General features: G+C 27.9%; 1 protein-coding gene across 1 annotated transcript; it reads left to right on the top strand.

Moving 5' to 3' along the window:
- Positions 1-11,093: 11,093 nt before the first annotated feature.
- P175DRAFT_0448610 (tyrosine-protein phosphatase) lies at positions 11,094-12,206 on the top strand. Its single transcript, XM_040894421.1, has 2 exons — positions 11,094-11,724; positions 11,797-12,206. Exons 1-2 carry the CDS (start codon positions 11,205-11,207, stop codon positions 12,138-12,140), a joined length of 864 nt encoding a protein of 287 aa, XP_040757050.1. The 5' UTR covers positions 11,094-11,204; the 3' UTR covers positions 12,141-12,206.
- Positions 12,207-13,196: the final 990 nt, after the last annotated feature.

Genomic DNA, 13,196 nt, shown 5'->3' with positions numbered 1-13,196 from the left:
TAGTATTCTAATTAGTAATAGGCAAGTTATTAATAGTTAAATTATTATTATAAAGTATTATCTTATTATATTTTAATTATTTAATAGATAAATAACCTAATTATTAATATAATAAGTTTATTAGTATAGTAGGTATAATTACTACCTTATTTAGAACCAAAAATAAGATATTATTATTTAAAATAATATATTTAATTACCTTATTTATTACTATCTTATAAATATATTAATTTTTTAAGTTAAAATAGATTCTTAATTCTATCTTTATTCTTTCTACTAGTATTAGATTATATAATATATTTAGATTCTAAAAATATTTTATTTAATATAATATTAAAGTACTATTATTTAATTTAAATTAAATTATTACTTTTTTATAACTTTAAAAATATACTACCTTATTATTAGAAATAATAAAATTATAATTCTTAAAGCTATTTAGGTCTTTAATTAGATTATTAAAGAAATTATAATTATTATATACTATATAACTTACTCTAGAGTTATATAGTTACCTATTTTTAAAGATAGTTAATATTAAAGCTATTAGTATATTAACTCTAGATAATATAAAATTATTAATATCTAGAATAATATTAATCTATATAGCTAGACTAATTTAACTTTAGGTTAAATTATTCTTATTCTTTAACTTAAATAACTTAAAGTATTAAAGTATTAAAGTTAGTTTCTATTCTTTCTTTTACTTATTAATTACTAAATATAGGTAATTCTTAATATTATATTTTTCCTCCTTATAAAATAGATATAATATTCTAGGTTTTCTAGATTATTTTAACTAATAATTAATATAATTAATAATTATTATATTCTATAGTAATATATATTTCTACTATTACTATTACCTTCTTTTATTATTTATTATTAGTTAAGAATTTAGTATATTTATAGTAGGTATTATAATATTAAATATAATATTAAATAATAAATTCTTCTAAACTTTATCCTTTATTATATTATATATAGTATAAAAATACTTTTATATAATTATTTTAATAGGATTATTATCTAGATTATTTAAGATTAAATTTATAAAATTTATATTATTTCTTTTAAATTCCTAAAATATTATAATAACTACTTAATAGAATATAATAATTATTTTTAATTTATTAGAAGTATTTATCTTCTAGATAAAATTTAATATAAATTTATTAATAGTTATATAATTTTTATATTTAATTTTAATAATTTCTTTCTAAATTTAATATATATATTTTTAATTATTACTAATAATTATTTTTTATAACTTTTATATAAAATTATTTATAAAAATATATAAAATAATATTTATTAGTAATTTTTTTACTAATTTCTTACTTATTAAATATAATATCTAACTAACTATTATTTATAAAAGAAGTTTCTATAATTTATATTTAAGATTATTAAGTTATAGTCTAGAAATATTACTTTTAAGAAGCTTATTTATTTTATAAAGTCTTAATTTTATTTATATAAATAAAGCCTAAATTTTAAATTTTAAATTATTTTCTAATATTATTATCAGGCTTAAATTAAATATACTATTCTTTAGTTTTATTACTTAATTTCAGCTATTAGTAAATAGGGTAGTAGCTATTAAAAGTAGGTATAATAAATTAGGAATATCAGGATATCTGCTAGGGGTAGGTTTAATTATTATTTTAGTTAAATTATGGAAATTTCTACACACTATTACCTAAGTAGAGTAATATAATAGTAGTAGGTAATATTTCTACTAGAATCTCTATCTAATTAGGGAGCAGATCTCTAGTATAGGGATATAATAAGAGTTTTAGAGATCTATAAAACATAAAATAGAACCTTAAGGAGGGCTCTGTCACGGCGACCACGTGACATGCAACCACATGCCGAACCACATGCCGAACCACATACCCAGTAACCAAGGGTAATTAGGAGAATAGTAATATTTAAGTTACCTGTACCATGCTAGTAACTTGACTAGATAATATAAATAGTAATGTAATAATTCCTGAAGTACTAAGAGGCAAGTACTTTATTTTATTACTTCTAATATCTTTTTACTACTCTTATACTTTATATAGCTTTACTTCCTTTACTAATACTATTTATATTTAAGTATCTTATTAGTAAGATGCTTATAATTTAAAGTACTTTCTTAACTAAGTAAAGTAATATAATAAGTATAAGAAGGATTACCTACTTCTTCTCTTAAAGAGTAGTAGATTTAAATTCTATGGAATTTATAATTATAGTACTAGAAACTATTATTAAGGAAGGTTTAATAGTACCAGTAACTCTCTAGTACTAATCTATTAAATTAATAAAAAATAATAAGCTATAGTATATAACCTAATATATAGTATAAGTTATATAGACAGGTAGGGAGAAGATACTTAAATCTAAGTTCTTTAAGATATAAAATCTAAAAAAATTTAATATCTTTCTAGAAAATCTTTAAGACTACTTTAGGTTATAGAGGAAACTTTATAAGAGTAATATAATTAAGGTCTATTATATTATAGGTTACCTAAAAAATAATATAAAATAAATATAATACTTTAAGTATAAAGTAAATTTTAAAAAACTTACTTATATAAAGTTTATTAAATTCTTATAAAACTTTCTAGAACTAGAAAGAGATTATAAATAAATAGTAGCTTACTAGCTCCTATATATAAGATAAGGACTATAATAGAGTATATAAATCTTAATAACCTAGATAGAGGAGTTTATTCTAATAATTAAAGCTAATTTTAAAGGATTCTTCTACTAGCTAGCTATTTAAATAGCCTGGCCTAAATTATGCAAGGAAATCTAGTAGGATATAATAATATTATAAAATCTAGCTAAAGTTATTAAACTAGGGGCAAGGTATAAGAAACTTTAGAAATAAGAGAAATAGGAAAGATTAAATAAGATATAACTAAATTAACCCTTAGAGTCTTATATATTAAAGGATGACTTAAAAAAAAGAAAAAAAGATAATAGTAAAGTAATAAATTCCTAATTAACTAAATTCTAGTAGAAAGAATTAAAGAAAGAGTAGTAGAATTACTAGAATTAATAAAAGGAAGGCTAATACTACTAGTATAATTAAACTAGTTATATTATAAGAAAATACCCCTAGTATAGAGAAGGTATTAAGGAGGTAGAAAAATTAAAAAACTAGAATTAATAATAATTAAATATTCTAGAATCTCTAGTACTTTAATAGAATAAAGAGATACTAGTAGAACCCCTTCTAGTTACTATAGCTATCCTAGTAAGTAAGAAATAAGTTATAATAAGGGCGCTTATAAATACTAGAGTAAATAAGAACTTTATTTCCTATTATTTCTTAATTAAAGAAGGAATAAACTTTAATAAAATAAAGATAAAGTAACTTATATATTTTACTAATAACTTAATAATACTATACTATATAAGATTCTAGGTAAAGAGCTAAATTATAAATAGCCTTAATAAAATTAGAGAATTTAATATAGAATATTATATAATAAATTTAGAAAAAAAAGAATATTAACTAATTCTAGAATATAATTAGTTAAGCTTAGTTAATTTTAATATCTTCTTAGTAGTAAATATCTAGTATTATTAAGAAAAAAAATTAAAGATTAAAATTAAATTATTTAAGTAATTTAAGAGTATAATAAGGTAAGAACTTATTATACTAGTCTTAAGCTAATTATATAATAATAGTAGTATAATAAAAGCTCTCCCTAAATATTATAAAGAATAGAAATTAGTATTCTTAGAAAAAAAGATAGAAGTACTTTTCTTTAAAAAAGCTAGTTATAATATACTATTAGTTACTAATATAGTATTACTAATAGGCTAGCTATATAGTATATTAAGAATAGAATTAGTAATCTTAAGGAAGTATATTAATTAAATATTAGAAAAAGAATAGATCCAGCCCTTAATAAATATAATAGGCATGCTAGTACTTTTTATATAAAAGGCTAATAAATTACTATAGCTCTATATAGATTATAGAGGCCTAAATATAATTACTATTAAGAATTAATATCCCCTCTTATAAATTAATAAATTAATAGACTAACTAGTTAGAGCTAAATAATTTATTAAACTAGATTTATAAGATACTTATTACTAGATTTATATTTATTAGGGTAATAAGTAAAAGATAATATTTTATATAAGATATAGATATTATAAATATCTAGTTATATTTTTTAAGTTATATAATACCCTAATTACTTTTTAAATATATATTAATAAAATAATAAAAGGGATCCTAAATAAATTTTATATAATATATTTAGATAATATCTTAATCTACTTATAAATAAAGAAAGAATATAAGTACTATATTAATAAAGTATTATTATATTTTTAGAAGTATAATCTCTATATAAAATTATTAAAGTATAGCTTTTACTAGGAAAAAATATATTTTCTTAACTTTATTATAGGAATTAAAGGAATCTAAATAAATCTTAAATAAGTATATATTATAGGTAACTAGCTAGAACTATATTTATTCTATAATATTTAAGTATTTTTAAGATTTATAAGATATTTTTAAAGATTTATTTACTAGTACTTTAAGATTACTACCCTATTAAGTAATATACTAAAGAGAATAGTAAAGGGGAAAAAGAGTAGCCCCTTTAAAATAATAAAGAATAGTTAAAGTACCTTTAAGGTACTAAAGCAGGTATTCTCTAGATCTCTAGTACTATAGTATTTTAACCTGGAATAAGAAATATTCCTAGTAATTAATATATTAGATTTTATAATTATAAGAATCCTAATATAATATAATAATATCTAGTCTATAAAGATATAGTATATTACTTAGTAATCTATAGCCTTCTATTTAAGAAAATTAATTAAAGTAAAGAGAAAATATAAAACCTATAATTAAGAATTACTAGCTATAATAGAATACTTTAAAGTATAATATTATTATTTTAAAGGTAACCTATATATAATATATATATAAATAGATTATATAAATCTAAAATATTTCTATATTACTAAGATTCTAAATTAATATTAGGCTAGATAAGCTAAGCTTCTAGTAATATATGATTTCTAGATTAAATATTAGCCTAGTAGCCTTAATCTAGTTAATATATTTTTAAGATAAAAGGATTATAAATCTACTTAATAAGATATAGCTAAGGAACTCTTGCCTATACTTTAGGTAAAGTTAGGAGGTTTATAAAATAATTAAGATAAAAATAAAATAATAGCTCCTTAAGAGACCCTAATTATATAATTAAAAGATCTAGAATTTTTAACTTAAAGAATACTAGTATAAAGAGTAGCTAGTAATAAATAAGTCTGCAAGATATTATTAACTACTCTATAAGACTTACTTTAAGAGATATAATATAAGAATGCCTATATAAGTTATATTTAGAGTAATACTAGTAAGGAATATCTAGTATATTAGAGATATATTTAAATAATAGAGAAACTACCTAAATAAGAAGTAATAAAATAGCTTAAAAATAATATTAAATAAAGATAAATTTATAAGAATAAATAGTATATTAATAATAAGGGGCTAGTATAATATAGTAAGGCTATTTATATCTTTTTTAATTAAGTAATATACTAAGAATTATTAAGAGTATATTATAATAACTTATATATAGACTATTTTAGTTAAGAAAAGATATTAAATCTTATTAAATAAAAGTTTTACTAGAATATCTTATAATATAATATTAAAGAATATATAAAGAGTTATCTAATTTACTAGAAGATAAAGATATCTAAATAACTTTTATTAGGCTAGCTTATGAAGTTTCTAGTACTAGAATACCCTTAATAGAACCTAACTCTAGACTTTATTATAAGCTTACTACTATTAATATAAAAGGGGCATGTATATAATACTATCTTAGTAATTATAAACTAATATATTAAAGGAGCTAAATACTTCCTAATAATAAGGAATATTAATATTAAGGAGCTAGCTAATATATTTATAGAAAAGATTATATTTAAAATAGGAGTACTAAGGAGCCTAGTAAGTAATTATAGCTTATTCTTTACTAGTAAATATTAGACCTAGTTATATTAAGAGCTTTAAATTAAAGGATAATTAAGTACTATATTCTATCTATAAATAAATAGCTAAATAGAATATTAGAATTAGATATTAGAGACTTATTTAAGGACCTATATTAATTACTAATAAATTAATTAAATAGACTAACTAGATATAGTAGAATTTATATATAATAATATAAAAAATATATTATTAGGAATATTCTCTTATAAGATATAATATAGTTACTAGCTAGTATTACTTAAGCTTACTAATATTAGGGACTCTAGCATGGTTATAGTAATAGGAGAATAATTTAACTAACTATAAGTAAAATATTATTAGCTAGAAGAAAGCCTGTACCATGCTATTAAATAGTAAGTAAGGAGCTATAATAGAAAATATTACCTAACTAAATACTATATAGGTTAATAAATACTACTATTAATAAAGAATATCTATATATAAAGGCCTAGTAAGAAGCTAGATATTAAATATAAAGGGCTATTTAAAATAGTTAAGGTAATAAATTAATAAGTATACTATCTATAATTATCTAGATTATATAAAAAAATCTACCTAGTTTTTTATATATTACTCCTTAAGGAATAAAATATAAGAGATAGTAATTTATTAGTACTATCTTAGCTAGTTATTATTAATAATAAGGAAGAATAGAAGGTAGAATAGATTATTATATAATAAAAGTTATATAGTAAAGATTAATACCTGGTTAAATAGAAAGAATAGCTAATATATAAGAATACTTAATAATTAATAAAAGACTTAAAAAATATATAAGATATTCTAAATAAGTTTTATTATATAAATAAGATATAGGCAAGGTACTAGTAAAATATTATAAAATAATAAAATATAATAATAATAAATTAATAAAATTAAGGAATTAAAAAAATTATAAAAATATATTAATAATATTATTTTTTTTCTTTTTTTTATTAAATTTTAAGATTTAATAGAGGTATACTATAGATATTAAAGAATTTTAAGAAAATAACTTAATTTTATTATATAAAAATAAAAATAATAAAATATCTATACTATAATATTAATAAATTCTTAATTATTATAATTATTCTAAACCTTTTTATTATTATTCTCTAACTCTATTATATTATCCTTAATATATTATATATTAAGCAGGTAAAATATATTATAATTAATAAATTAAAGTAATCTTTTTATCTAGTTCTTAGTCTTAAGATAATAGATAAAAATCTTAGTAGTATAAGCTTATTAAGTATAGGCTACTATACCTACTATTTTACTAGATATTACTTAAATTTTCTCAAGACTAACCTATATAGGCAGGATAATAAGGAAGTACTTTTTATATAAGTAAGTATATTAAATATACTATTATTCTAAGTTTGAGTATATATAGGAATAGACTTCTATAAGATTATTATCTATATACTACTAAGATTTAGTATAATGTAGGTAATATAGTATCCATGTAATAGTGGCTGGGCTAGTAGAGGTAACTGGAATGGTTAGAGTAGCTAGGGCTATAGTAATAGTAGGAATGATAGGAGCCGGCATGATAACAGGAGCTAGCGTGATAATAGTAGTAGGAGTAGCTAGAGTCACTGTAGTAGAAGAAGTAGAGGGAGAGGTAGTAGGAATTATTATAATATTAGGAGTAGCTATAGAGAATAAGGGAGATATAGTCTTACTAGATAATAAAGTAGTAATAGCAGGAATTATAAGAGATATACTAGTAATAATAGGGGTTATAAGTACTATAATTAATATAGATATAAAGAGGTTTACTATAAGAGTCTATAAATAGTTAGTATAATAGATTTATACTACTAGAATAAAGATACTTATAGAGAAAAAAATAGTAGTAGCTAAATAGGTTCTCTTCTATAGAGATATGGCTAGTATAATACTTAATAGAGGATATTTTAAGAGAGCTATAAGATTTATAATATAATTAATTATTACTATAATATTTAAGTAATAATAACCTACTTAGTATAATATATTAATTTATTAGAAGGGACTTTTTAAAATATAGATTAGGCTAGAAAAAGTATATATAAAGGAGTATTCCTCTATAATATTTATACTATAATAATATCTTTATTTATTACTAGTATATCTAGTAAATTACTTACTTTTATTTATTATTTTATTTAAAGTAAAATATAATATTATTTATATTTTATTTAATAAAGTATAATTAATAAAGATAATATTATATATATTATTATTATTTCTAGTATTAAATAAAAAAGTAGATTATATTATATTAACTAGGACTAGCTCTTCCTTAATAGAGTATTAAGCTAGATTAGGTATAGTACATGCAATATATAGACATGCTGCTAAGGAGAGGGGAGGTAATTATTATAGTAACTATATAATATATAATTATATACTAAACTATATACTAAATTATATATCTAGTAACTAAGGATAATTAAGAGAATAGTAATATTTAAGTTACCTATACTATACTAGTAACTTAACTAGATAATATAAATAGTAATATAATAACCCCTAAAATACTAAGAGGCAAGTACTTTATTTTATTACTTCTAATACCTTCCTACTACCCTCATACTCCGTGTAGCTTTGCTTCCTTTACCAACACTACCCATACCCAAGCGCCTCGCCAGCGAGACGCTTACAGGCTCATAACCTAATAAAGGTTATTAAACTATAACAGTAGAAAGTTAACTAAAATAGATTTAGGGTTTTGTTAACGCCACACCCTGTATCAATCCAACCACACCCCTTCCCGATCCTGCCACACCCCCTAACCTGATAATGCCACACCCATTTATCACATGATGAAAATATTACATGTAGAGTTAGATATCTATTTTCTATTATAGTATACAATTCAGGCAACATGTCTAAACTATTAGACTAAAAGGTTACTATAATTAGACCTAATAGTCTGATCTGCCCGAATCCCACCTTATATACCTAGCAATCATTTGCCTTGGCACCAGTATACCTAGTGCATGCCATGATAACTATCTCCTTCCTTAAGATAAGGCTTGACCGCAAGCTAACTAGCATATATTTAGTAGGGACCCCCAGTCCTAAGCTAGCTAGGCTAAGCTAAGGGCTGTGAGCAGGTAGGCATGGTTCAAATCTGGTAGTGCAACTAGGTCTAGCGGGATTCAACCCAGCCCTAGCACCTATTTAGGTCTAGCGGGATTCAACCCAGCCCTAGTACCTATTTAGGTCTAGCGGGATTCAACCCAGCCCTAGCACCTATTTAGGTCTAGCAGGATTCAACCCAGCCCTAGTACCTATTTAGGTCTAGCGGGATTCAACCCAGCCCTAGCACCTATTCAGGTCTAGCGGGACTTAACCCAGCCCTAGTACCTATTCAGCCTAGTGGGACTTAACCCAGCCCTAGTACCTATTCAGCCTAGTGGGACTCTCTACCCAACCCTAGCACCTATCTAGGTCTAGTGGGACTATCCAACCCTAGGACTTAATTATCATTATTACATATATAATGACACCAGCCAGATTTGAACCACAGCCATCTACCTATCAGGTCTGATCATAGTAACCTTTTAGTCTAATAATATAATATATTACCTAAATTATATACTCTTATAACTAAACCATATATAGTAAGAAAAAAGATCACGTGATAAATAGGTGTGGCATTATCAGGTCAGGGGGTGTGGCAGGATCAGGAAGGGGTGTGGTTGGATCGATACAGGGTGTGGCGTTAACAGTCCCCTAGATTTAATTAGATCTAACTAGGAGATAGAGAGATGCTTGGAGGAAGCATGGAGATCTGGAAGGAAATAATAGCCTAAATACACAGAATAGTCATGTATCACTATCTTCTTCTTTATGGTGATGCTGCTTTATGGTGGTGCTGGTTGCATTCACTGAGTGCAGCACTCCAACATATACTACACATTACCTTTGATAGTTAAACCCTACGCTCTCTTGGCCAGAATATTGTGGGCTACCACGATACCATCTGTTTGTCTCAGATCTAGATTCAAAGCTGTATATTCCCCCAGGATCTCTTAAAGGCTACTGGGTATTGACAATATCAAGTCATCTTTCAAGATGACAACAGTACACTCATTCTCTTCTAGTTTAAAGCTCTGTGACCTGTACACCCGCTACTATATTTCTGGCCAGAAACGCGACGCAACCAATTTGGGGTTGAAGTCATCCCCAGACTTATCGGACTCCTAAGGAGAAGGATATCCAAAGTGCGCGTGATCTCTGGGTTGAGCATGCAATGCAAGCGTACATTCGTCAGAAGGTCATCATGAACCCTACCATAGCCACAGTCATCTAGTAAGTATACACAGGCTATGCCTGTTTTATCTTCCTGCACTGCAAGTACATCCACTGACAAAAACGAAATCGGGTTGGACTTCTATTCAGCTTACCAACCTTGCAACATGACTCAAGATCACCAGTAAGGAGTACGTTAGCGGCGTGGGAATACACATCATCGCCAGCACCTTCGACACTACAATAGCCTTGCGGTATTGATAGCTCCTGGGAATATGAATGGAGGGCTCGAAGCTAATATCAATGGCCAAAGGGTTTTTGGCATGGGTCAGTTTCTCAACACTCCATGGGATGTCACTAAATATTTTATCAATGACGAAAACAATAGACCACTATGCCTATGAAACAAGCTCAGCTCAAGGAATTATGGCCCGCACCTTTCGACTCGCTTGCAGTTCAGAAGACGAGCGTGAGTGTAGTGGTAGTATATTCTACTATGACGATACTTCCATTACCCGATATAACTACAGAGTACCACAAGGGGGTGTAAATTCCCTGTTTCTTTGCTCTCGAAATTCCTCACATGTAAGGGGAAACAGGAGAAGTGCCTTAAAACTAAAAAAAACGTTAGGGTTCATTATCTTGTTCTTGTTGAAGCGCGGTCTTAACAAGCACCGAATCCTTCCAGTTAGCGGCCACGGATACGTTCTACTTCGTATGTGCCTGGGCAAATTCGGAACCCCCACACTTGAGGGGATGGTATAAAAGTAGGGTTATCCATTTGGTACGTCTGCTGATGTCCAACCCCCCACTCAAATCCCTTCAACTCGTAGAGCTTTTGGATCAGAGAGTTCGCATCAAAGTATCCTTACGGTACAGAAATAATCTTCTTTAACCACCTCATACAAATCCGAAAGCAATTTTCTACGCCATGGGGTCTGCATACAATATTCAAGAGCTCATTGAAACATATATCCAAATACCCCTTCCCGAGCTTGCGGTCCAGGAGGTGATCTCAAAAGCTCCATTTGTAACAGTGCCGGGGCTGTTTAACTTGCGCGATATCAGCAATGTTACTTCTGGTTCATCACAATTTCCTCCGATTATCCGCCCCGGCCTTATTTATCGCGCAGCAGCACCTCCTCCCACGGTCTCCGAGGATGGCAAGACCGCGTTGACTAACCTCGGCATCACGAAGCTTTATGACTTGCGCCGGCCCGATGAACGAGTCCACAGACCCAGTCCTATTGTTGATGGGATTGAGGTCGTTTGGGTTCCATACGCCGGAGAGGCACCCCGACCTGGGGATGCACACCCTAATATGGAAAAGGGCATAGAATCCATGATCCACATGTATATGGGGTACTTGGAGTTGCTTCTACCGCACTTTAAGTTGGTGTTCGAACATATTCGGGATGCGCCGCAGAAGCCCCTTCTCTTTCATTGTTCAGGTCAGTTATGGAATCCCCTGATTTTCTTTGCAGTGAAGGCATGGATAAGCTGATTCTGCGTGGGAACTTTAGCTGGCAAGGACCGCACTGGTGTTCTTGCTGCTCTGATCCAGCGTCTAGCAGGGAGCCCAGACGACGCCATCATCCAGGACTATACTCTCACGCGCATTGGGATTGAACCCGGCCGTGAGTCACTAACGAATACGATTAAAGCCCTCTATGGCACGTCCGCGATTGAGAATCCCATGCAGCTAGTTTCTTGGGGTGTAAACGCCGCCACTATGACTGGGTTCCTGAAGGCCGTCGACGACACGCATGGTGGAGTAGAAGGATATCTCAAGGAGAACATGGGCTTTTCTGACAAGGATGTGCAAATCATGATCCACAACCTGCGCCAGGACGCGACGATTCAATGACTGATATATTCTTCTAAATTTTTTTCTTTAGATTCCTGTGAATGCTAACGAAGCTACTTCTTGTTCATCTGACTTTCTCACCAGTTTCTATATAAACAAAGACCTTTTGCCTGATTAACCCTGTTTGAAAATAGTAGCTACTAAGTCAGCAGGCTACTTCATTTTAGTCGGGATATCTGACATTAAGCAAGCCAAATCTATATATGCAAAAGTCTACAGGCTCTTCACGGCCTTGGAAATATTACGATTTTATTAAATCATTCTCAGTTGCCGCGAATCGGGTCTCTGAATTTAAATAACAATGGCGAAATCAGTCACCTACCAGATAGTAGAGTAGCTATCCATGACCTGAATGATGGCAAGGAGCAATTTGCTACTTTCCTTATAATGCACCCATGCCACACTACTAGTTTACCACATAGACGTCAAGGCTACACTGATAAGTCACGCGAGAGTGTGGTTTATGTAGCGGGATAGTGGGAGTCGTGATTTGCAATTACTGTTATAGCACATTTGGGACATGATCGAGAATATAGCTCATAGTATTCGATGCGACATATTACTCTAGCAGGCCATTATCTGCCCTTACTCCCACTTTCTGGTGATTCTGCCAATCTCATCATGGGACTATGTTGGTGAGCAAACGCTCCGGAAGTTTTAGACTTTATACAAAGTAATAAGTTGGATGGTATAGTCAGGGTGGTCCTATCCTTTCTATTACACCTGATATTAAAGCTTTCCCTTAAAGTTTATGAAACTAAAACTTCCTCCACTTCTTATCAGTGTTGCATGTTTCCCTTATAGTAGCATGGTTGCAACTGGTCAGTATGAGCAAAGATGTAAATGAAGGGGAGAAAAGATGGGTAGATAGAGAATGGGATAGGATGAGGTTGAAGGAGTGGGAGACAGAGATTATGATGGGACCAAAAGTAATTCCCTCTATAAGGGGAGGTTCCTTCACATTCCCGCTGTACATAATAATTACATCATAATTCATGTCATAACTCCTTCCCCCTTAACAGTAATGTGGTCTGAATCGTTATTTCCTCCCTCCCC

This window comes from Aspergillus ochraceoroseus (genome assembly GCF_002846915.1).
Source record: "Aspergillus ochraceoroseus IBT 24754 chromosome Unknown P175scaffold_1, whole genome shotgun sequence".
NCBI lineage: Eukaryota > Fungi > Ascomycota > Eurotiomycetes > Eurotiales > Aspergillaceae > Aspergillus > Aspergillus ochraceoroseus.
The sequence above is the reverse complement of the archived record's forward strand: the minus strand, read 5'-3'. Positions and strand labels throughout refer to the sequence as shown.